General features: G+C 43.9%; 3 protein-coding genes across 3 annotated transcripts in view; 2 read left to right on the top strand and 1 right to left on the bottom strand.

The window, feature by feature from the left end:
• Positions 1-174: 174 nt before the first annotated feature.
• actr2a (actin related protein 2a) lies at positions 175-7,891 on the top strand. Its single transcript, XM_076991869.1, has 9 exons — positions 175-333; positions 1,480-1,590; positions 3,143-3,358; positions 3,843-3,915; positions 4,138-4,274; positions 4,876-5,025; positions 5,262-5,407; positions 5,562-5,694; positions 6,133-7,891. Exons 1-9 carry the CDS (start codon positions 286-288, stop codon positions 6,301-6,303), a joined length of 1,185 nt encoding a protein of 394 aa, XP_076847984.1. The 5' UTR covers positions 175-285; the 3' UTR covers positions 6,304-7,891.
• A 3,768-nt stretch (positions 7,892-11,659) lies between these two features.
• spred2a (sprouty related EVH1 domain containing 2a) lies at positions 11,660-22,667 on the bottom strand. Its single transcript, XM_076991825.1, has 6 exons — positions 22,227-22,667; positions 16,670-16,853; positions 16,237-16,405; positions 16,047-16,111; positions 13,557-13,712; positions 11,660-13,375 (listed from the first exon to the last, which is right to left on the bottom strand). The coding sequence occupies exons 1-6, from the start codon at positions 22,250-22,252 to the stop codon at positions 12,746-12,748; spliced, it is 1,230 nt and encodes a 409-aa protein (XP_076847940.1). The 5' UTR covers positions 22,253-22,667; the 3' UTR covers positions 11,660-12,745.
• Positions 22,668-24,510: 1,843 nt separating this feature from the next.
• The window catches only part of meis1a (Meis homeobox 1 a), a 19,300-nt gene continuing 17,410 nt past the window's right edge, over positions 24,511-26,400 (top strand). The window contains exon 1 of the mRNA XM_076991805.1: positions 24,511-25,355. Coding sequence (XP_076847920.1) covers positions 25,344-25,355 — 12 coding nt within the window. The 5' untranslated portion in view covers positions 24,511-25,343. The remainder of the gene's footprint in view (positions 25,356-26,400) is intronic.

Genomic DNA, 26,400 nt, shown 5'->3' with positions numbered 1-26,400 from the left:
AACAGTACGTACAAAGATAATTTATATTTAATACACAGTAGAATTTGTACAAAAATTAAATCGCAAGCGATCGATGTTATGACACGTATTTGAAGGAAAAATGCTGCAGTCACATCGTTCGGGTACGCCGTCATTGTTGGAGACTTTAATTTTGAAACATTTCCGCTTTCACGTCGCCGCTGCTCAACCCGGAAGACAGGCGCGAGAGCAGCTGGGTGGCGCTTACCGCCTTCGCCGAGCGAAGTTGGACGAGCAGACAGGGCGGATTCTCGGATTCGGTCTAAGATGGACAGCCAGGGCAGGAAAGTGGTGGTCTGTGACAACGGGACCGGGGTGAGTGTCGAAGGGGCCCGCGGCACGTCCTCGTGGGACTAAACGCGCGGCTCCGGGTTTCTTTAGTGCCGTTTTAAGGAGACGTTGCCGTTGTGGACGGGCTGGTGAAACGGGAAGTGGGTGCCATTAGGGCGGGTAGCGCCTGCGGGAGCAGCGCGGCGTGTCCGTCTGAACGCCGGTGCGGCCGGACGAGACGCCGTAGTCGCGGCACGTTCAACGCGCCACCGGCCGCTGAGTGAACGGCGAGGTGTAGCTGCTCGGTGCCACCCGTTAGCCGCGCTGCTAGCGCCCCGACTGTGGTAGTCGGTCCGCAGCTGCGGTCTAATGTTGATATTCGAGCCGCTTCGTCGTTGTGGCTCAAGTCGTTTCCACGGAATGAACGACTATATTTTGGACACGTTTAATGAAAATGGCAGTTCCGTGGTCGGTCTTGAGCGGCCACACGGCGAGCCCATTGATTCGTCGCTCGGTCGCGGCAGCTTCCTCGTCTGGCGGAGCAGGAGGAAGTTTGAGAGTCACACAGTCCCTTCAGCCGCGGCCTCCACCGCCCCCGTCGCACGGATAACGGACCGGCGACCAGGCGGCTCTTATGTCGGATATTTCACCCTCTCGAAACCGCCGTGAAGTTTGGGTTTTTGTGTTTGTTGAACCCGCGGTTCCGCCGAAATTAGGAAGGCGCAGTGTGTTGATGAGGGGGCGGCTCGTGTAACCCAGACTGCAGCCTTCACACAGGAAGTCTGAACTTCTCCGAATCTGCACACGGGGGGGACTAAAGTTACACTTGGTGCTGCGCAAATCGGTTGTTTTAGCTTTGGAAAGCCATAGGGGTGTTTTTTGTTTTGTTTTTTAGAGCAACCCAAATAATAATGTGACCCAGTTGAGCAACACAAGTGTCTGCGTGTCTAGACACGCTGAGAGCTTCGTTCATTAGACCGTGCACTGCTGGCCTTTGGGGATGAGTACAGGTGTTGGTACAGGTAATGGGGATAGCTTCCACAAAGTCAGTAGCGTGTGTGTGTGTAAGTGGATGAACGTGAAAAGATTAAGGCGAGCTTTGCTTGCAAGAAATGTATTTGCCGTTCGTTATTATTTAGAGCACAGATTAATGACCCCATTCTCTCTAATCTTTTATTCCCCCATCTTTAGTTTGTAAAGTGCGGCTATGCGGGCTCTAATTTTCCTGAGCACATCTTCCCGGCGCTCGTGGGGAGGCCCATTATCCGTTCCACGGCTAAAGTGGGCAACATCGAGATCAAGGTAAACAAAACACATACACACACACACACACCTCTCCCTCCGATTCACCACCATCATTTACTCCGCAGCTAGAGGGGACAATGTTGAGATCAAGGTAAAAACCAGCATCCCACAAGCCCACTCTGTTATTCTTGCACCCTGAAACATGTTGTAGCTGAAGCTATAATGGAGGGAGCATCACTTTGAATTCTTCCCCCCTTTTTCCTTAGCTTGCAGTGCAAGTACAGTAAGATCTGTCACTCTAGTGCACTTCAGTCAGTTGTACCTATGTGACCCCTGTTCTCCAGGGGAGAGTCTAATGGTAAAGAGGATTATAATATTCCAGCAGCAGCTTGTGTTCCCAGTGAGACGTGTGCAGTTATTGTAGCACGCAGGATTGGCCAGAGGGGAGATGTGGTTTGGCACAGAGTTCAGTGGGCGGTTGGAGCAGGTTGGATTCTCTCATGTGCGATGTGGACCACTGCTGAACCCACAAATACACCCTCAGACAGAGTCCAGAAGTTTATACCCAAGTTACTGGAAAGTAACATCATATAAACCAATCTGACTGCCTGCCTGCACCAATCCTGGTGATGCATGCACAACTTGACTGAAATCAGTTAGTGCTGCTGTTTTTGTTTATTTTTGTTTCTAAAACATTTTTCCTCAATCCCTCTTTCTCTCTACCCTTTCTCTTTTCCTCTTCCTCTTCTTTCTGGTCCTCAACCTCCCCAAACCTAGGGCTGCAGGGTGGTGGTGAGTGCCTGAACGCGTGTGGGTTCTCAGTTTGTGTGCATGTATTGCGTCTTAGCTTGACTGACTGATGGCCTGTTTGAAGAAATGTTTTTGTTCTGGTAAAGAAACAATGGTACCTAATAATAGAGCAATAGAGCCTAACAGGCTCATACTAATGATGTAATTGACCGACACCTTTATGTTTACACTTTGAGAGTTTTACCTTGCCCTACAGTTTACTAACCCTGGTGATGTCATCCTTGTATGACCTCACATCACTACTGTGTTCCAACATGTACAGACCTCTGCTCATTAGAAAGGCTGCAAGGCCATGGCCTGTGTGTGTGGGGTGTGGGGAGGCGGGGTCACACACCCTTCACTGTTGTCTTTCAGCTTACATTCGTTCAAGAAAGTTCATGATACATGATTACACACACTACTGATGCCCATTTAACCGACTCATTCTCTCATGCATTCTACACACTGAAGATCTTCCACAAGGGGGCGCTCTGGAGGAGTCGTGCTCCTTCGCATTAAACTCGTGTGTTCTTGTGTATTAAAATCATAAAATAATCATTGATGTTCAAAAACCAAATCTAATTATAAAAAAAGTCAGTTTAATATGATGGCTTTAGAACATTTAATGGCTGTAGACTCCATCGCTAGGAGTTATGGGAGATGTAGTTTTTGTGTGTTTACTGCTGAACTACTAAAAGGGTTTAAAAGAGGAGGGGAAGCAGCAGACTGAAATGATGAGCCTGACTGAATTTGTCCAGAGAGACTTTTCCATCTGCTGCATTACCAACCTGCTTGACCTTTGACCTGTGACCCTCGTCAGGACCTGATGGTGGGCGACGAGGCGAGCGAGCTGCGCTCCATGCTGGAGGTGAACTACCCCATGGAGAACGGCATCGTGCGCAACTGGGACGACATGAAGCACCTGTGGGACTACACCTTCGGCCCCGAGAAGCTGAACATAGACTCTCGCAACTGCAAGATCCTCCTGACGGAGCCGCCCATGAACCCCACCAAGAACCGCGAGAAGATCATTGAGGTGTGTAGAGTAGAATATCTTCTTATTGTCGCTATACACATAGAGTGAGATTTAAAGCATCTCTCTTGGTTTTATACCTTCATTTATAACACGAAGGTATAAAAAGTATAAGATTAAAGCAAGTAAGGTGCACAGTGTTGAGACTATATATACATGCATTTACAATTCACAGAGAATAAATTTAAATGATAAAAATAGAGGTATGTGTTTTTACACGTTTCTCAAAACATTAACGGTCATTTTTAAGGAAGGCTAATAGGGAGACAGTTGGCATTATGCAAATGAGGTTAGGCAGGCCCCACCGGTATTTACCCATAAATATGAACATTAGCTCTAATTAGTCTAATCCAGTAGGACCCAATCAAACTGACCTTTCCTGAAATGACATGTGAGAACACACAGGGTCTGTTCAGCTTGGGTTTTCTACTTTGACTTTTGGCCCTCCTCTGTGATTGTGAATTTTGTCCCTCCCGACTCTCTGTAGGTGATGTTTGAGACGTACCAGTTTGCTGGTGTTTACATCGCTATCCAGGCTGTGCTCACACTCTACGCTCAAGGTACTTAGTTACTCATCCTCTCCTCACAGTGTTGGGCCTGATTCCACACACACACACACACACACACTACACAGATCTGTCTGTCATCACTGTATTAATGCTTCAGATGTGTCCTGTGGCTTCAGTTTGTGCTGTTAAAATTGCATTGTTGAAGTAGCTAGTTTTGTGTTTCATTATATTACATTTGTGTGTGTGTGTGTGTGTGTGTGTGTGTGTGTGTAGGTCTCCTCACTGGTGTGGTTGTGGATTCTGGTGATGGTGTGACTCATATCTGCCCTGTGTATGAGGGATTCTCTCTCCCACATCTCACACGTCGCCTGGACATCGCAGGCCGAGACATCACACGTTATCTCATCAAGGTACACGCACGCACAGTTACCTCATCTATAAGTATGGCACTATGAGTATGGATGCTGACCATGTGCTTTTCACTGTCTGATAATGACTACACTTCACCATTTGACAATGACCACAGTTCTGATACACTTCACTCTCTGATGACTACAGTTCACTGTCTGATTATTATTGTTCACTCTCTGATGATGACCTGATGGTGTTGTGATGTTTACATTGTGAATGTGCAGCTGATCAATCAGCAGTAATTATTACCATCATGACAACATAGACCATAATCTCAAAGAAATTTTTTAAATGTGGAATCACACTCATGAACAATTAAAGCAGTTTTGTGAGCTAGTGCTGGTCCTGTCCTGGATTAGCATTACTAATGGAGTGAGAAAGTGGCTGTCGTCACGGTGTGTAGTTGGTTGGTTACACACACACACAAACACACCTTGGCGCATGCTGAGAGTCTGACAAGTGACTCGGGAAAAGGAGCCACAGAGACCTGTCCTCTTTGACCCTGTCCTCTTTGACCCTGTCCTCTTTGACCCTGTCCTCTTTGACCCTGTCCTCTCTGACCCTGTCCTCTCTGACCCTGTTCTGTGTGCTCCTGTGCAGCTGTTGCTGCTGAGGGGTTACGCCTTCAACCACTCGGCAGACTTTGAGACAGTGAGGATGATGAAGGAGAAGCTGTGTTATGTGGGCTACAACATTGAGCAGGAGCAGAAACTGGCGCTGGAGACCACTGTGCTGGTCGAGTCTTACACTGTGAGTGTACACACACACACTCATAGCATTATCTTAGAATTGCTCACCCACTCCACACCCATAAACACACTTTGCTCAATCATGCACACTCTGCACCTTTTACACATGTTCTCATATATACACCCCGATTTGTTCACTCATGCAATCTCTCTGCCCCACTTGCTCTTTCAATCTCTCTCTCTCTCTCTCTCTCTCTCTCTCTCTCTCTCTCTCTCTCTCTCTCTCTCTCTCTCTAGCTGCCAGATGGTAGAGTAATTAAAGTGGGGGGTGAGCGTTTCGAAGCCCCCGAAGCCCTTTTCCAGCCACACTTGATCAATGTGGAGGGGGTGGGCGTGGCCGAGCTGCTCTTCAACACCATCCAGGCAGCTGACATCGACACCAGGTTGGTCACCATGGCTACGCAAAGCCTGAGCACCCTTTACCTGAGAACCTCGCAGACCTGCGAAATATAAACATACTGCTGGGTCGAAGAGACCGAAGCAGTTTTGTGCCGAGATATTTATCTGAGATAAATATGAACACCCTCCCTCCCTCAGGGCTGAGTTCTATAAGCATATCGTGCTGTCGGGCGGCTCTACGATGTACCCTGGTCTGCCGTCACGGTTGGAGCGTGAACTCAAGCAGCTCTACTTGGAGAGGGTGCTCAAGGGCGATGTGGAAAAGCTCTCGGTAAGTACATACACCATCTCGCCAATCTGTTAAGTTTTGAGGGAGTGCAGGAGGTCACACTGAGCATCCACCACCAGGTGGCACCAGTGCTCATGTTTCCATGGTCACACTAAGCCAAACCTCGTGACAGATGGTTGTTGAGGTTCATCTCCACTTAAGGATGGAGCTCAAACGGGGACCAGACAAAACAACTGTAAACAAATCTGTAAACAAAATAGCTTTACAGTGTCCAAGCAGAGTTCTCTATTAAGTCAGACGATGACGCTTACTGCCCTTTCAAAGGGGACAGGCTTGTCTCTGCATGCTGGGGGTTGTGCATGCCAAGATGTTTGTGAACTTTTCTCTACTAAATGCCACTGTTAATGGAAGTGATTTAACAGTGTGTAAAGCACACAAACATAAGCCCCTCCTTCTCTCTCTCTCTCTCTTGTTCTGTAGAAGTTTAAGATTCGCATTGAGGACCCTCCTCGTCGTAAACACATGGTGTTTTTGGGCGGAGCTGTGCTGGCTGATATCATGAAGGATAAAGATAATTTCTGGATGACCAGAGAGGAGTACCAGGAGAAAGGTGTGCGTGTGCTAGAGAAACTAGGGGTGACCGTCAGATAAACCGCACGCACATACACGCACACACACACATGCATTTAGACACAATGAAACATGCACATACACTTTACACACACCAGTTCACTTACACACACACACACAGGGTGGCATTTTGGCAGTGTATTAATGGGGAAGCACTTGGCAGAATATACTTGATAATAATAGTCAAATACTTGAATTTTACAGTTGCAGTCAAAAAAAAAAAACTTCATTCTGCCATTGGTGCAATTTGAACAGCTACAAAGGTTACCTCTGCCTTTTGAGGGCTAGACCACAGTTAAAATGTTGGTGAATAAAAAATCTTGTATTCAAAATGACTTGTTTATGCTGCCAAAATGAATCATAGAATACGGTCCCCTCACTTCTCCAATTAGACATGGGTGTGATTCACCTGTTTTCGTCTGTCTGTCTGTATATTTCCACAAATCACTTTTTTGAAGGACATATGGATGAGACAGTAATCGTGTGTTTAAGAAGAAAAAAATTCGTCATGCCGAGTTAGTGAAATGTTTAACAGTTTTGTGTATGAAGACGACAACGAACGTCTCATTTAAGGCCGATGGTATCAAAATATGTAAAGGCATCCTGTCATGGCAGGTTGTTTTAAATGTAAAATGTGTTACTCTTTTCTTGTCTTTGCTTTTAATATATGTATTTCTGTATGTTTATCTTTCTGTTATTGAAGGTGCACACTTTGGCTGTGGGCTAAATGACACTCTAATACCCTCCGTAGTGTATTAGGCCAAGTGCATTGAATTTAACAGCGTGTGGTAAGGTGTAGTGCAAAGATTGGGTCTGTTCCTTTGCTCATTTGGACCAAATCATCATTCGCACTTGGCTAGCTTGCTAGTGTTAACAGGCACGTGGCTTTTAAATTGTAAAGGATGTTGTTTCCTGATTTAAGGACGTTTGGGTCAAACGGGCCTTATACGCCTTTGCGCATCGTGGTCGATTTGTTCGGATGTGTCCGCCGATGCTTTTAAAGAGAGGAGCTGAACTCCAAACAGTTTTGACTCGACGTTAGCGTCGGTGCGCTCAAAATGGCGGCTAAAACGAAGACCACGGGAAGAGGGCTAGGCTAACGTCTTCAGCAAAGCTCACCTAGCTAACTAATACATCCGTTCGCGATATTGTTTCACTGAATTAAACAGCTAGTGGTGTTGACAGTATTGTAATACTGTTTACAGCACTGTAATACTGTAATACAGTAGTGTTAAGCAGCTACTTCGTCACCATCAGTGTGCGAATGCCCATCACTATTTATCAAAAATTTTGGCCCAAACTGCTTTTTTGCATAGTGTTTTTTTCTCTTCGCAGGGCGATTATGAGACATTGCGCTATTTTTGCTTCGTAGCCACGTATTTCTAAACATTTCTTACATCTTTTTTTAATGTGTTTTCCATGTCGATACGGTTCATTTTGCTGAGCACGGTTCGGTTGTATCAGACTATGGCGCCTTAGCAACCGTTGCGTAAACAAGCAGGGAATACGAACTCGGTGTTAGCGTGTTTTCGTAACGAGGGAACGAAATAAAAAAAAAAACGAGTTCCTCCATAAAAACAGTTCAGAGAAACTACAAAACATGGCTAACGTTTCTAAACGCCATGATACGAGCGCGCAGTGCTGGATGGCGATAGCTGTCCACTGATAACCATGTTAACTTTGGACTATTGTTAATCTATTCGCTAAGGGTGCAACCCGCTGTGGCTCGTGTGATTGGCAGTTTTGCTATTAATAATAATAAATTTGATCATTAAAATAACAATTATAGTAAAACACGTGATGTTTTGTGGAAGGTCCGCGTAAAGCTGGAACTGAACTGCCTGCTGTCTTTAAGCCTCTCACATTTGTAATGGGTTAGAAAGCTATATCAAGAGTTTTATTCACGAGCGGGAATGCAGTGCCAAGTGTGGTAATTGTGGATGGATTATGTCCTGTCTTTTTCTTATTTTGGATTTTTGTTTTTGTTTTGTTTGTAGCGTACTGCCAAACAGCTGATTTAAATAAAGAAAATTGATTTATAAATTTGTGATGCAGCTTATTTTTTAAAGTAGATTTAACCGTGTGTGTGCGTGTTTTAGCCTGCGTGGAATGAAACCATAGCCATGCGCGAACAGTGACCGCCAGTGATGGTATCCATGGTAACAGCCTGAAGAATATTTTCTTCTTTCCTCAGTGTATAACTTGGACGTCTCCTTCAATTCTCAGTGGATACAGTGAGCTCCAAGATCCAAAGAATAAATGGAATGTATAGCTAGAAGGCAGGACAGGATATGCATAGACAACTTTTGTCTGTGCTGTCTCACCCAGTGACTCGCCTCTCTTGCTGTGGGGATGGTTTCTCTGTGAATTTATTGGTGGACCAATACTACTAATTCCCCAGCTTTTCTTTCTCTCTCTCTCTCTCTCTCTCTCTCTCTCTCTCTCTCTCTCTCTCTCTCTCTCTCTCTCTCTGTCTAATGTTCTCACATGTGATCTTGATACATGTTGCTTAAGTAACTTCAACTGGGGGGGGGGGGGGGGGGGGGGGGTTGCTTGTGTAGATGAAAAAACCAGCAGTTGGCTCTGCTGTCCACTGCCCAATCCACTTATCCTATCAGGTGTCCAATCGCTGACTTTTGAAAACATTGCATCATTTCCTCTTTACTAGCATCAGATCAGTTTTCCAATGTTACTGTACATTAATGAGCTTTTCCAAAGAGCTTTTCTCAACACCTTAAGATATTTCTAACCACTGAGATGTTATCAGAATGAAAGTCTAATACTATGTCAGCTACCTAAAACTACCCACAAACTCATGCCTCATAAATAGAGTACTACAACGGACAAATATCTCAAAGGCACTCCTGAGTCAGCTTTCGTGTGTGTGCGTGTGTGTTGCTAATCTGTGTCTCATGGAGCAGGACAGAGTGCACAGGAAGACGAGAAAGAGAAAAGCAAGAACAGAAGTTTATTATTTCTCACATCTCTCTCGGTCTCTCTCCCTGGAGATCTATAAATTAGCTAGCATTTGTTCCAGGGGTCTGTGTGTCTGAGGATACACGTGCATGCTCGTTGTGTGTGGATCTGAGGGTGCTGTGTACGCGTTTGTTTCAGATTTCATCTGCATAAACAAGTGGATGCAGTCAGACTCTATGGGGCCAGTCGAAATTAAGGCCAGACAGCAATAATGGTCATATAGTACATACTATAAGCACAATAGATCTGCAACCTCGTACTCCATACTGCACACTGAGAGCTCAGTTGAAGCTTTGCATACTAAACGTTTCAACATGTATAGCATGTGTTCTTCATCTTTGTCATGCTTCCATCTGGAGAGCACACCCCCCCCCCCCTTTTTTTTCATCTCCGCATTCCTCCTACCGAACTTCAAGAACTGTCAGAACTGGAGATGGACAATTCCCAGCGTTAAGCCTCAACACGTGCGCTAATCTGTTGAGTACACAGGATTCTGGGGTGACACAATGTCTACAGTTAGAATGTGTGTGTGTGTGTGTGTGTGTGTCCCCTTCCTTCCTCTTAACTGCTTCTCTCGAGTGTCTTGGTAATCCGCAGGTAAGGCTCCCTCCTCAGTCCAGCTTCATGCACTTCCACAACCTAAGTTGTGTGTTACGATCTCCTGCCACTGTTCAGGGAAACTTCAGCCCTCTATCTCAAGATACGTTGGACAACGTTCTCCACACCACTGTGCTGAGGGACTGGAGGTGATTGAAGGAGCGTCTCCCGTCAGTGGCCAGACCTTCTAGACCTTCAGTTTCACATGTGCAGGGCTAATCTGAAAGGGACCTTGTAGTTCAGAATGACTGAGCAGGATGATCAACCAATGATCCGCGGTCAGCAAAAACAGTTCATATTATGATTTCTGATTGGCTGTTGCCTCCAGACTAATGGCGCAGTGTTCTATTGACTGGGGTTGGAGGTCACTGGCATATTGGTTGCCAGATAAATTCAGATAACCCTCAGCAAACAAAGGGAGTACACTTGTGCAGTGCACACCCTTCACTCTGTTTCCCACACACACACACACACACACACACCCTCTTCAAGGTCTCCTAGACTGTGTGGGAAAGCGTGCAGGATGCCAGAGTCTCTCCGTCTACTCCCAAGTCTCCGTCGTTTATTTTCCTCTTGTCCTGTCCGTGCTGTTTATATCGGCTTTCATAATCGGACTTTGACAGTATCAAACGCACACACACTCGCACGGTTGCATGCTTGTTTCCCACCACAATTGTCATGTGTCTCGCACGACTTCCTGGTGCACGCCATGTGCGGTATTTCTCAGCCCTGTAGGAAGTGTGCCGACACGCATCCTTGTCTGGAGTCTGGAGAAGGTCTTGCTGCTCTTACTGCTCAGTTGCACTCGGAAACACGGCGCCACAGTGGTATGCAACACACCTCGCATAGCACTGCAGCTGGCCTGGCCCCGCTCCCTAATCAGCCTGGCCCCGCCCCTCAATCAGCCTGGCCCTGTGCAGTTCAGAATTCTCCACACACCTGAGCTTTGCTCAGAAAAGACAGCACATCAGCTGACGAGTTGGACTGGGTATGTAGGGCGCAGGAGGTGTCCACCTTCAGGCTTAAACTGTGGTAGAGGTGACCGTACACAAAACAAGGTCTCATTGCCAGCCTGAGGCCAGGTGAAATCAAGACTCGGGTGTGTTTGACCAAATATAGATGTTTGCAGGACAGCAGATCACCAGGTGCAGGATTGGCTATGTGAGAGATAAATTGTCCTATATTTATCAAAAGTGAGGAAACTGCTGATGTGAGCTCAGGTTCCTCAGTGTATATGTAACTTGAGTTACTACATAGAATTATTATGCCAAGGCAACAGCTGACCCTGAATCAGTATTCTGGTAAATGTGAGCCTATTTCCAGTTCCATCCTAAAGTTTAAGACACGCACATCATTTTACTTGTACTTGGTCCTTAATGATATCTGGTACTCAACACCGCAACTGGTGTGTTGAGCTGTTTATATCAGTGTACTAAAACCTTTGGAGTTTCCTTTCAGTCAGTTCTGTATATTTGTTAGAGGGATCATGAGTTCTTAAAAAAGCCCTTAATTTTCAGTGCAATGGTTCAACAGGACAAGCTATAAATAATTAATTTTATTATTTTATATATATAATGTAATTTTATTATAAATCATGCTATTTTAGCACACACACACACACACACACCCTTAGGCTTTTTCATGTGTGACACTCCACCCCCAAACAGTCTGCTCTTTTTGTTTCTTGTGTTTGTGTTTCTCTCAACAATAAAAATAACTTTCAACTCTATCCCATGTGGTGAGGCACGGCCATGTGCGTTTCCATAAGGGTGGTGTATGCGAGGAACAGGACTCCATCAACATGTTCAGGCACTTTCCTTTTAATATTCCAAAATATTCAGGAGCACATGGTCCACTGGAAGGACACACAGACACACACACACACACCTCTGCCCCTTTGGGGTCCCTATTCCTTGTCATTGTTAAAAAAATATAACAGTTTTCTTTTTCGCTCTCATTACCGAAGAACACATATTGCAGAAAGTTACAGGAAACAGAAGACGAAGAAAAGGAAAGAAAGAAGGAAGAATGAAGAGAAAGGAAAAAAAACATACCCAGATGGAGTTGAACACTGGTTAGTGTATAGGACACACAATGAACGTTGTCATGACAACATGGTTGCAGCCCACCCATGTCTGGTGGGTTGTCTGTCAGGATCAGATAAATGGCTAGATGTCAGGAGTTCTTCAAATGTCCTGGGTTTTCATCCTGTAAATAGTTCATTTGAGGCTGGTTCTCGATTACAAACATACACAGTGTAAATTCGGCTACAAACATTCTCACGCACAAATACTCTCACACATACATTTATGATACAGTTTGACAGCAATGTCGGTTGTAATCGTCATTTTGCTGTGGCACATCTGTACACACTTTGCAGCTTAAGTTTGGCTTCTGTAAAGTAATTTCAAATATCCATTCTGTTACCTCTCTCTGTTTTACTTACAACACACACATACAAATACACACAAACACACAGATTTGTCAGTTCTGACCGGTGATGGTCGTTAAGTGCCTCATATAGGAGAACTCCACCTCAGAGTTAGTTTGGCAAGCAACTGCAAAAGACTCTGGTAACATGAGCAGACAAACAAACTCACATCCAACAGAAGGAAACAAATCAAGAATAGTGAAAAAACAAAAAAGTACCTGGCTTTATATTTATATATGTATCTCTAATATATCTTTATTAGAGTATATAATTGAATTTGCCACGTGGTCTTTAAAAAGTCTGTCACAGAAGCTGAGAGGCACCAAGGAAAAAAAACAAAACAAAAAAACCTGAATATACGCATGAGGAAGTAGCCAGAGAATGCAAACCCCCCCTGGAGGGAATTTACCCCCCCTCCATATCTCTGCCTCCTCCTCGTGGTCTCCGGTCTTTGGCGGGTCAGCCGTCGGCCTTGTGTCTCCCCCCACAGCAGTGGCAGGCCACGGCGGCCCGGTGGCAGGCGTGTAGCGGGGCGTAGCAGCACATGCAGGGCGCCAGCAGGGCCAGGCCCAGCAACGCCAGCCAGCGCAGCCAGCACCCCCCGGCTCCGCCGGGCTCGCAGGAGCAGGGCTCGGCGTACTCGCCCTCCGCATCCGACATGCAGTGGTACAGGAGGCTGTCGGCGCACCACATGAAGCTGACTCGGCGGATGCACGTGGCCGTCGGGTCGGGCGCCTCACGGCAGCGTCCGCGACGGTTGTCCTCCGGGTCGAAGAGGTCGCGGCAGTAGACGCAGCGAAGGAGCTCGGCGCGGGTGGACGTCGGCGGGTGGGGCTGGCCGGTCACCACGCCCCCGCCGGCTTTGCCGTCCGGGTATGGGTACGTGTAGTCGCGTTTGGCCGGCTCGTGCTTGTCGATGGTGATGTAAGCGTCTGTGAGGTCCGGCCGTGGGCCCTCGTCCCGAGTGCTGGTTGCGTGGCGGTAGTCTTCGTAACCTGGCGTTTGCCAAGCCCGCTCGCGAGGGTTAATCCGCACTATCTCCTCCTCTTCCTCCGGGAAGGTCACATGATGTGAGAACATGGGCACTGCCTGGAGATGGTGTACAAGAAAAAGAAGACCCCATGCGTTATTTGACCCAGAGAAGAACCGACTACACCAGAACACAACACTGTTAACCATGTACGTAACATCCTCAAGGCTGCGTCGAACCACAGCCACAAACACACATACACGCAAACATTCGATCCACGTACACATGCAAACTAATGACCTGATCCAAGAAGTAATGGTCAGGGTGTCTGTGCTGGTCGTAGAAATGCCCCAGAATGCATTGGTGGTGTCGCGGATCGCAGAAGCTGATTGGTGGGGGAGGCTGAATGGAGAACTCCCTCTTCTGGGAGGAGTTGGAGGAGCTGTCTGTGGCGTTCTGACAAACACAGGATGAAAGAGGTGAGAAAAGGAGCAACGATGACAAAAATCTTAAATCCATAAGACTTCTTCCAGAGAATGTTTTCCCCACGACTCCTGCACCCTCCGTGTTGAAGACAGACGGACGCCACTCGTGTAATACACAAACATTTATTAGATGGATTAGTCCTAGAGTCTGTCAGACGTGTATTATGAGTGCCGCCTGCCTGCTTTCAACGTTGATCATTCTAGTAGATTCAACATCAGTCTTATTTATGACTGTAGTCTCTTTTATCATCTTCACAAGTTTTATTTATGACTGAAGTCTCTTCTGTCAGCTTCACAAGTCTTATTTATGAGTGTAATCTCTTGTGTCAGTTTCATGCCCCCTGTAGTCAGACCACAGTTTCCAGCCTTCTCCCATTTGAGCCAGGTAACCAGTGCTTTCTTGGCATCTGTTACTAACAGGAGGAACATGCTTGATGGGGACCTCTCTGATTGGTCCCTCGTGAGAAGAAAGGCACGTTTTCTGGCGTGCTCCAAGCTTCCATGAGATTGTCTGATTGGCAAATGCTAATCTGGCCTCACAGAGATGGAATGTGGAGTTCTCATCCAACAAGGTCTCACGTGAGGCTCAGCTGCAAAACAATGTACCAAGCAGCTCTCACACTCATCGAAGCAGCATCTCCTGAGGAGCTGAACAAGGGTCTGTGCAGAGTTCAACAGCCTGGACGTGAGGTCTCTCTCCCGAGGCGCGGCGTGCTGACCCAGTCTCCCCTTTCACTGTGACCGTGTGCTTGCCAACATGGCCGTGTGCTGACTCACAAGGGTCAGAACTGGGCCTTGCTGACAAAACACGACAAAAACGCTGTAATCCTGAAACTGTGGCAGACCTCTGCTTTACCTTCCACAAGAGGAACCAATCTCTGGGCAGCATGAAAGAGCTCCTCCCCCTTTTCCTGGCCTTTCACCTGCATTATTGGGGTGGTGTGAGGAAATGACGGCACTAAACACTCTGATCTTGGTGATTAGCTACAGCCATTGACCTTGAGAATTGGAGTTATCCTCTTCAGGCATTACTTCCTGCCATCAGCAGTGTGTGTGTGTGTGTGTGTGTGTGTGTGTGTGTGTGTGTGTGTGTGTGTGTGTGTGTGTGTGTGTGCGTGTGTATGTGTGTGTGTGTGTGTGTGTGTGTGTGTGTGTGTGTGTGTGTGTGTGTGTGTATATGTGTGTGTGTGTATGTGTGTGTGTGTGTGTGCACGTGTGTGTGCGTGTGTGCGCATGCATGATTTGAGCCAATGTCTGCAGAATGACCCTTCCAATAATAACAGCAGAATTGTGTGTGTGTGTGTGTGTGTGTGTGTGTGTGTGTGTGTGTGTGTGTGAGAGAAAGCTGACACCATTTCCTACCTAAAAAAAACCAATGTTAGTGGTAAATGAACATGTGCTACTATTCACTTCACAACTGGAGCGATGTTTTAAAGTGTGTTTAATTTGTCAGAGAGTAAGAGAGGTGGCAGACTATGGTTAGTGGTGTTTAGTGAGGAGTGAGACGAACAAGGAATTTATTAACTTGTATAAATGTGTTCTGCATGTCTGGACTGAGGTGTATTTGTGGCTGTGCTAATTATTCTTCTAGCTCACAGAGCAGACAGACACAAAGACATAGCAACTGTGGGTCTTTCTAAAACCACACAGCAGACATCTCTTTCTCTCCCTGTCTTCCTCTCTTTTTCTGTTTCTATCTCTCCTTCCCCTGTGAAACCAGGTGCCTCCGTGCATTACACACACACACACACACACACACACACACACACACACACACACACACAAAGAGAAAAATATAGTTCAAGACCACTTGAGTTCTCAGAACTGAGTGTTTTGTTGTCTATTTTCCTCACCTTCCTATACCTCACCCTTCATGGTGGTACATGTCAGTAGCATTTTGAGGGATTATGAAGTAAATTTATGAAATAGTTCACCAGTTACTGTATGTCTGTTTGTGAGGTATTTGTGGTGCTTCATGTTGTGACATTTTTGGCTGTTGTTTTGAATTAGGAACAGCGGAGGAAGGGGAAGAGGTTAGAGGTCACTTCCTGAAAATACTACACTCCCCCCCCCCCCCCCCCTCCACACACACACACACACAGGAGGGGCATGGGGTGGTCTTCAGTCACTTCTTATGTGTATATTGATATGTGTGTGGTGGAGAAAATATGAGAGAGGGGAGAAAGGGGGACAAAGAGAAATGGATAGAACATGCAGAGTGGGAGAAGAAGAAATACAGGGAGACAGGGCATTCAGCATTACAGCAGACTGCGAGACAGACACAGAGAGACGGGGACTTTCTCACTGTAAAGACATCATCGTCTCCTATCTCTGTCTCATTCTGGAGCGTAGATGAAGAGGTGGTGGAACCTGCAAATGGAACAAAGACAGTGGCTTACTTCAGAAAGGCGTTAATACATATTCATATGTTATACTGCATATTTATACACTGGTGCTAGTCTTCCTCATTTCTCAGCCTGGTCTTCCTCACTCACCCTCAGTCAGGTCCTCGATGGCCTTGCGGACGCCGCGGTCGAAGGCGCCAGCGTCTGCTGGGCTTTGGAACGTCAGGCCGCACTTCCTGTTGTCTACACGCCAGTGATGAAATGTGGGCGTGGCCTTAGTGTAAACCAGGTCCTTCTTTAGGAAACACTTCAGGATCTCCTGTAGACACAGGCACATGTCAGAAAGACTGGGGCTGATAGGGGATCAGCTGTCTGCTGCTCGTCTAACTGCTTAATAATAGTGTAATCTCTAAACTACAGACCTACTACCTACTACTAAAGAATTGACTACATTTCAATTTTTAGTGTCTTATTATTTTATGTCTTGGTTTGAAATGAAATCATTTAGTGCTTTGGTAACCTTTGGTTGTTATGTGTCATTAAACAAAGACACACACACAAACACACACACACACACACACACCTGCTTGTCTTTGAGTCTCTCTCCGTAGATGAGGAAGTCGTTTCTGCCAAGGAGCTCCAGATGGGTTGGGTCCACCTTACACACGCCCACCCGGCTAAGCCCACCCCCTTCCTGGGTCAGCCAACCACCGCTGGAGTCGTCCCTCGTCATCACCACTGCCTTCACGCGCACTATGTAGCTGTCACTGCAGAGAGAGAGACAGAGATGCTATTTTCCTATATCAGAGTATAAGGCACTGCACACCTAATTACAAAGCTGAAATAACAATCATTTAACCCTGTTAAACTGATAGATATAACACTGTTGTACTGATAGATATATAACACTGTTGTACTGAAAGATATAATCATGTTGTACTTATAAATATATAACACTGTTGTACTGATAAAGGTATAACTCTGTTGTACTGATAGATATAATCCAGTTGTACTGATAAATATATAACCACTGTACTGTTAGATATACCCCTGTTGTACTGAGAAATATATAACACTGTTGTACTGATAAAGATATAACCCTGTTGAACTGATAGATGTACCCCGTTGTACTGATAAAGATTTTACCCTGTTGAACTGATAAAAATATGACTCTGTTGTACTGATAAAGGTATAACCCTGTTGTACTGAAAGATATAATCCTGTTGTACTGATAAATATATAACACTGTTGAACTGATAGATATAACCCTGTTGAACTGATAGATAAAACCCTGTTGTACTGATAGATATAACTGTTGTACTGATAGATATAACACTGTTGAACTGATAAATATAACACTGTTGAACTGATAGATATAACCCTCTTGAACTGATAGATAAAACACTGTTGTACTGTTAAAGATATAACCCCGTTAAACTGATAGATATAACACTGTTGTACTGTTAAAGATATAACCCCGTTGAACTGATAGATGTACCCCGTTGTACTGATAAAGATTTTACCCTGTTGAACTGATAAAAATATGACTCTGTTGTACTGATAAAGGTATAACCCTGTTGTACTGAAAGATATAATCCTGTTGTACTGATAAATATATAACACTGTTGAACTGATAGATATAACCCTGTTGAACTGATAGATAAAACCCTGTTGTACTGATAAAGATATAACCCCGTTGAACTGATAGATATAACACTGTTGTACTGATAAAGATATAACCCCGTTGAACTGATAGATATAACACTGTTGTACTGATAAATATATAACCCCGTTGAACTGATAGATATAACACTGTTGTACTGATAAAGATATAACCCCGTTGAACTGATAGATATAACACTGTTGTACTGATAAAGATATAACCCCGTTGAACTGATAGATGTACCCCGTTGTACTGATAAAGATTTTACCCTGTTGAACTGATAAAAATATGACTCTGTTGTACTGATAAAGGTATAACCCTGTTGTACTGAAAGATATAATCCTGTTGTACTGATAAATATATAACACTGTTGAACTGATAGATATAACCCTGTTGAACTGATAGATAAAACCCTGTTGTACTGATAGATATAACTGTTGTACTGATAGATATAACACTGTTGAACTGATAAATATAACACTGTTGAACTGATAGATATAACCCTCTTGAACTGATAGATAAAACACTGTTGTACTGTTAAAGATATAACCCCGTTGAACTGATAGATATAACACTGTTGTACTGATAAAGATATAACCCCGTTGAACTGATAGATATAACACTGTTGTACTGATAAAGATATAACCCCGTTGAACTGATAGATATAACACTGTTGTACTGATAAATATATAACCCCGTTGAACTGATAGATATAACACTGTTGTACTGATAAAGATATAACCCCGTTGAACTGATAGATATAACACTGTTGTACTGATAAAGATATAACCCCGTTGAACTGATAGATATAACACTGTTGTACTGATAAAGATATAACCCCGTTGAACTGATAGATATAACACTGTTGTACTGATAAAGATATAACCCCGTTGAACTGATAGATATAACACTGTTGTACTGATAAAGATATAACCCCGTTGAACTGATAGATATAACACTGTTGTACTGATAAAGATATAACACTGTTGTACTGATAAAGATATAACCCCGTTGAACTGATAGATATAACACTGTTGTACTGATAAAGATATAACACTGTTGTACTGATAAAGATATAACACTGTTGTACTGATAAAGATATAACCCCGTTGCTTTCTTCCACCACTGCTGACTTACATGCATACCAGTGTTAAGAGGGAGGGATTTTGTTATGTCTGTATGTGTGTGTGTGTGTGTGTGTGTGTGTGTGTGTGTGTGTGTGTGTGTGTGTGTGTGTGTGTGTCTGTATGTGTGTGTGTGTGTGTGTGTGTGTGTGTGTGTCTGTATGTGTGTGTGTCTGTATGTGTGTGTGTGTGTCTGTATGTGTGTGTGTGTGTGTGTGTGTCTGTATGTGTGTGTGTGTGCACCAGTGTCATGAGAGATTGTGTAATTCCTGCCTGTTCCACAACAGGAAATAACAGCTACATCCAGCATCCATGTCCCTTAGCAGTCCCAACCCCCTATACACAAACACATAAACACACACACAAACAAAAACGTGCTTGTGGAAGAGAAGGCACAATGACAATGTGTTCTAAAAATAAATAAGATGAAAGATTTCCTGTTGTCTTGAGTTCATGGTGCATTATAGTACATCAGCTTTTAACTGCTTTCTTGCCTAAGAACTATTGGTGTATCACTAGGAGAATCTCCAAAGACTCTTATTGGTGAAGCATAGTGCACTTGTCCAAACAGAGGACTTATTGGTGAAGCATAGTGCACTTGTCCAAACAGAGGACTTATTGGTGAAGCATAGTGCACTTGTTCAAACAGAGGACTTATTGGTGAAGCATAGTGCACTTGTCCAAACAGAGGACTTATTGGTGAAGCATAGTGCACTTGTCCAAACAGAGGACTTATTGGTGAAGCATAGTGCACTTGTCCAAACAGAGGACTTATTGGTGAAGCATAGTGCACTTGTCCAAACAGAGGACTTAGTCCACACTCACACAAGATAGGCAGTGTTGTCGCCCAATACACTATGCTAACCACTTTTATAAATGACATGCCTTTCTTTGAAGTGATAATTCCTCAGTCAAGCACTGCACAAATCTGCGTATTTCCTCTCTGATATGCAAGAAACCCATAACAGTGAACCCCACGCCTGAATCAAGCAATACATAGCTTCTGCAGTGTTGAAGTGTGTGAAGGCTCCCAAGGACTGAACTAGAGTGTGTGTGTGTGTGTGTTCACACTGAAGTGAATCAAACACGTGTGCAAAGCATTAGCTATAATTAAACTGATTTCTAGTGCCTGTTTTCTATTACGGATATGCAAACATACTGGATCCATTGCAGTATTTTCACAGCATACCAAATAGCATGCCAGTCCCAAGTTTAATTTCAACATCTGATTAACATTTTCTACCTGCACTGTCCGTAGTAACAATACTACTGCAGTTCATTCATAATCATATTTGGCACATATCTGGCAAACATCATTCATTATTGGCACCAATGCCAAAAGAGACTTTTTGTTAGTTTTTTGTTCATGTGACACTTGAACAGTGTGCGTCCATCATACTGAGCTATCACGCTTAAGGACAATCCTGCTATCCCTGCAGAGTTTGTCTCAGGACCAGGTGACCCATACAACCCAGAATGCTAACTGGACCCAACACCAGGTTTACAATGCAGCTAAATCGATTACTCACATAGCACTGGTTATGAATGTAAATCTGACCTTCTGAATTTTGGGTGTTGGTATTCAGAAATGTCTGAAAAATACAGAGGAAGGGGACTAAGGTAAACAATGATTTATGGGACATTAATGTTTCCTTACTGAAAACCAGTACTGGAAAGTAACAGATTACATTTACTCGTGTTACTGTAATTAGGTAATTTTTGTGGACTTTTTATAACCTGTACCTTTGACTTTTATTTTTTGAAAAGAAGTGCTTTTATTCAACACTAAAGTGCATCTTAACTATGACTAAGAAAAAATGGCCTGGTAGTTAGCTTTAAAAAACATAGGCTAGTGTACTAATTCTAGTTAAGTAACATACATGGACAAATTAAACAATGAAGCAAGCCAATGTTCCGCCTTGATAGTCTGTTTGATAAAAAAAAAACCTTTGCACATGGGTAGGTCAATGTGAATCAGTCAAACGAGTGAGTCACTCGAATGGTGATGCATAGACCTCCCAACAGCGAGACGTTGGTTAATCTTCCTTTAAAGCCACTCACGCGTTCTCAAATAATAGTGTCAGGAGAGTTGGCCTTACATAGCACATAACCGCCAAGCTCTCTCCCTCCGCCATCGATTAAAGTTAAACATTTCACAACCCTGGAGTATTATAGCCCTTTACTTCCGTGCCTGACTCGTGTTTGCTCAGATGGGTGTGAGTGTGCCATAAATTAGAGTAAGAAAAGTGAACTCCCCTCGTGTAGGTCTCATAGGCTTCTTTACACATCCCTCGCCCATAGTATGATAAAAAACTACTTAGTGAGACGTTTTACACGAGATGTCGGGCGCCAAATTCTATCAAATTTCGATATCCTACGCTTTTTCTAGCCTACCTGTAGCATCTTGTAATTTGAATTGAATTGAATGAACTTTAGTAAAGTTATTTAAATTTATTTTAAATTTAAAGATTAAAAATTGCTTACTTAGTTAAACCAGGGTATTTAACGCCATATAAATGATGCGAGGGACTTTGACCGGCTATTACATGCAAACCGTGGTATTACGTAGGCGACAAACATGCATAAAACAGCAAGTTTATGAAACGACTGAACTTGTGAAATCATCTCAGATGTAATAAATGCCGTTAAGCGAAGTCATTTTGCATTTTTTTGACAAGTCGTAAAGTGCAAAAAAAAGGCGCAGTAGCCATTAAATCAACCTCTTGTAACGTTTGGTGATGGCGACATATCTTAGGACAACTTCCAGTGAGCTCGGTAACAGAAATATAATAAAGTAAACAGTGTGTGTGTGTGTGTGTTGAATGATCACTGGAGTACTGGGGACTCCGCGCTTCCCCCCGCGCCGCTGGTGTTTTTATGAATGAAGAGCAGTATGCAAATAAGAACGATTCACGAAAAAGAAATGGCGGATACTGCCTATAGCCCACCACAAAGAAAGGCCACTCAAAACCGCCATACGAGTCGGAAAAATAAGACACTGGAGTCTGCCCGTCTGTTTTATGGCACCACGGGCTAACAAACTTGCAAATTTGATTTCGTCGCGCAGTTTAACGAGATGTTTTTTTAAAAAAATGGTCACTGGAGGATCCTTTCACAAAATGTTTCCGTTTGGACCCCTCCCCCTCGCGCCTCCCTCCCTCCGTGTCTCGTCCTCCCCGCGGAGGGACGGAGGGCCCCGGCCGTCTGCTCCCGCCCGGACGCCGCGGTGTTCTCGGTGCGACCCAAACGCGTCTTCAGCCTTAAAACCGCACGCAAGCACCATCTCCGACGTGGAATAAACATTCGGGGGAAAATGCCTTCGATTTTAGGGAGAAAGTATGTCGGATACTCACTCGTCTGGGTGCGATTCTTCGGTCATTTTTCCCTCGTTCACCTACAATAATATCCCACCGCGCGCGCACAGTGTCTAGTCTTCATTTTGTCGTTTCTTATCCCACCAAGACTTCTTGTTCAGTGTAGCCGGAGCGATGATTTTTCCCCCTAACCGATTGACCGTTGCTTGTTTTCGCTTTCCCGACGTCTACTGCACTTTACCCCCGGATAGCTGCAATGCATCCGCGCAAGGACGGTGAAGTCCACTCGGAAGCCCCGCACAGACGGTTTAGTGTTCAGACTCCCCCGTGCAAGGCCGCCGTGAACGAGATCGCGCGCTGGTGTCGGTGAGGATGGCCCCGTGCGAGCCCCATCGCTGGTTACTCCATGTTGGATTCTGTAGTTAGCAGGCGAGCGCCACGGACTCTGTGGAGGGGAGAGGGGGGTCAAGAGTTGCTGGGTGGGCGGGTGGGGGGGAGGGGGGGGTGTTGCGGAAGCAATGACGTCAGAGTGGAAGGCCCGCAGACCGTTTTGGATGGAGGGATCTCCGTATGCTGGGGTCTGGGAGGTAGAGCTGACATAAACCCGTGACACACATCCTGCCACCTAGCGCTGGTAGGATGCAATCCAGCATAGCATTTTATTATTTAAAGATTATATTGGGTAAAAAATTCTTCTCCTAGTAAAACGATGCTTGTGCAGTACAGATGCTGTTTCAGTAAAGCACGTAAACCATTCATGACGTTCAAGCGTTTTAAGAGGAATAAATATCGTAGGCTGCTCAGTCGTAGACCAAATCAGTTATATTTCAAAGCAGCTCCAAATCAGCTTTCAGCAAAAGGCTCACGATATCCCATGCAGTTCTAAGGTATTTATGATTGCATTTATGCATTTACGAAGATCGATACTGCTTATGTTTTCACAACTGCAGCTGCCGACTATGTGTCAGAGCAAAATAGATAAATAGACAGGGTCGTAGATTATATAGGCCTACAGGAACGTTTGACGTTCAATCACAGGAGTCTTTATAACGCTGGTACGTCTCGTCTGTAAAACCGTTCGTCTTTTGCCACCTTGTGGTCATATTGTGCAATTACAATTTTGCATCGCACTTGGGCCACGGAAGTAATCTTGCTATTTTCATTCATTGCGCAAGAAATGGCGGCACATAAACAGTAGACCGAACAGTAGATGCATAAATCAGGTATATTCTAAACTAATTCTGAACTTTAAAATATTTGTAATTACTTTCCTTTTATTATTTTAAATTAAGGCTGCCTCACAAATATGTGTTCATGATGAGCAATTTAAAGCATATGCCAGTGTAGAAAAAATAGCTGTAAAATAAAACACCACCTTTAACCTCATAAAAAGACTGTCTTATATATGTTGTATGTCTTTCAAATACTGCAAACGTAAAGTGGCTTGTAAACTTATATACGCCCTAATCGTTTAAACCTGTAGGTGGCGCCACGAGCATGGGAAAATTATGTGCGGCAGAAACAGGAGCTCTTTTTCTAACGTAAGATGTCGTTTGCTGCATTTAATTCATGTAATATTAATACCACTCTAATTGATATTTAACAGACAGAACAGACTCGGCTTCGGGTTAATGTTGTGTTGAAGGGACAAAACGAAAACAAACATTCTTAAAGCGAAAACTCTGATAGACTCAGGCAGCCTAAAACGATAATGGGTCATTCAGTTTAAGTTGGACATGCCCGATATGGGCACAATATTAAGCGTTTTATTATTTTTCTTATTGGTGACAGTGTCCTAAAATATCATAACAGACATACATAATTATTTACCTAATCATGTCTTACAGATTTGCCAATATATATAACGGCTATTTGTATAAAACATATTTTGACTGCTATTATGAAACGGTTAAAATTAAACTTTTGAATAATTACCAGTTCTACGACCCAAAGCTTAGACAATGTTTTTGTTGTATGGTAGCGAGTTCGAGCGGTCTCCATTATTACACCTTTATAAACATATAGGCTAGTAGGCCTGTGGCTAATATTCCTTACACACTAAAGCGAAAAACGTTTTGTTTATCCCATTCCTTCCCTTCAGTGGTTTAAGTCCGCGTCCCTCTTCGAATGTATATTCGAGTGAATCAAAAAGGTTAGATATAGGTTATAGCTGTTATAAATATGCTATCTACACACACACACGCACGCACGCACGCACGCACACGTGTGTATACGCGTCACGATTTTTTATCATCTAAATCCTGGGAGTGGCTTTAAAAAAGCTGAAGGGTGATTAGCATATTGTCTATATCGTTGAGGATTCGTGAACTAGGCTATCAGAATTTATACAAATAGAGTATCAAAGGCTATGACTCCAACATACTCCTCATGCTCCAAGCATGTTCCATGTTCCATGTTCCATGTTCTGGACCCAAGGCGAGAGATTACACGAGCTAGTCTCAGTTATTCTATCTGATTGTTTGATTGCTTGCTAGCTTTTGGTCCAGTCCAAAATCGACGGGGAAAATTAATGAGTACAAACCTTCTGATGAAATGGTAGGTATTCAGATATTTTATAGACCTATTTATAGGACGACTACCCACAGTGCAAATCTCTGTAACGCACAGTTAGGTTACACACACGGTTTACTTGCTACGACTCCTTTAAGAATCCCCCACCCCCCACACCCCCATCTGTCTCCAGGTCAAAGACACGATGTTGAATTAAGAATATGTGACTTCAGTAATCGTAGACAGAATGGCTTTATCCTGAAGTTTAAATATCGCTAACAGTCGGAGCGATCGGAAGTTGAAATAACCACATGAGAAAAACTGTTCTTTATCGCACAGTTGGGCAGTCGATATTAATACCTGTGGACGCGTCGGTGAACGGCTGGACTGTGGCTGGCATAGAGGCGTATTCCCAACATTGCAGCCTTCGGCGCTCGAGCCTCTACCAGCCATCCTCGTGCCGAACAAGAGTTCGTAGCGGATTACAATGTTATTGTTTACGATCGCCCTGTGACGCGCACGTGAGCTATGTTTGGGAGTTCCTAATGTGGTGTAAGAAGTTGCGTGTTTGTTCTTCCTCTAAGCCGGCCTGCGAATCCTGAAAGCTGGACTTGGTGGGAGCCCGGACTCGGTGACAGCCTCCTCATGGCGCAGCGGGTGCGTAAGGACTTAATCAGCAACGTTATAACGGCCGTGAGACGCGGTGACTTCGTTTATCTTGGAAATGTTATCTAGAATTTTATTTAAACATTTATTTGTACAGTGATACAGCAAATAATAAAATTATGACCGTCATAAAATCCAGCCGACATATTTAGAATACAGGTCTACGTGTATATTTTACAATTCTAAGACATAATCCCCAATCATTTTTGCATTTAAAGTTTTGTCTGTGGTTCCGCAGGGGTCATAAGACTATTTACTGTTGTGGGATGTCTCGAGCAGTGGGCCCACGATAAACTACACGACCATACGTGGCCTAACGCTGGTCATTTACAAGCAGACAATTTTGTCAGATATAAAGTGTTTTTATATATATAGGCCTATATATATATATATATTTGTTACACGCTGTGTTCAGGACGATTGTATCGTTTTATCTAAATACAACAAAACTGCAGGCAGGCGTGACATGGCGGTACTTAATGTGTATAATATGTTCGTTACTGGCTCAGTAGCCTTTAGATAAGATGAACTAAAAGGCTCACATTGGCTAACGGTCATTTTCGGCAGTTTGTTAAAATATCTGTCAAGGTATATTTTGGTACAGATTTTCAATCTGTTGCTCATTTTTTACATGTTTAAAAGGGGGAAAACTTTTTTACTATGATCTTTATTATACAGAGTATTATTACCTTGTACTCGTAAGGGTTGTGCTCTTTCAGGTGAAAACCGTTACTTGATTTAACAAGAAAATAATTTTATGTGTCTGTAACCAGCTAAATATAGTCCAAGTTAAAGGTAAATAAAAACTTGACCGCATGAAACACAACATAACACATATAAAATCCCACTTAATCGATATATGTAGTGCTATATGTATTTGTAAGATTTTTTAAGCATGTTATTTTTATTATAATACTATATTATTTTAGACATGTGATTTTTTATTATAACAACCTATATTTATCTTATGCGCGAATTTTAGTTTTAGCAGATTTTCTGTGACTGTGCGTTATATATGTGACATGAATCCTGAATT

The sequence above is a fragment of the Brachyhypopomus gauderio genome, unplaced genomic scaffold (assembly GCF_052324685.1).
Source record: "Brachyhypopomus gauderio isolate BG-103 unplaced genomic scaffold, BGAUD_0.2 sc86, whole genome shotgun sequence".
In the NCBI taxonomy this organism is placed as follows: domain Eukaryota; kingdom Metazoa; phylum Chordata; class Actinopteri; order Gymnotiformes; family Hypopomidae; genus Brachyhypopomus; species Brachyhypopomus gauderio.
This window is presented reverse-complemented; position numbering and strand designations above follow the sequence as displayed.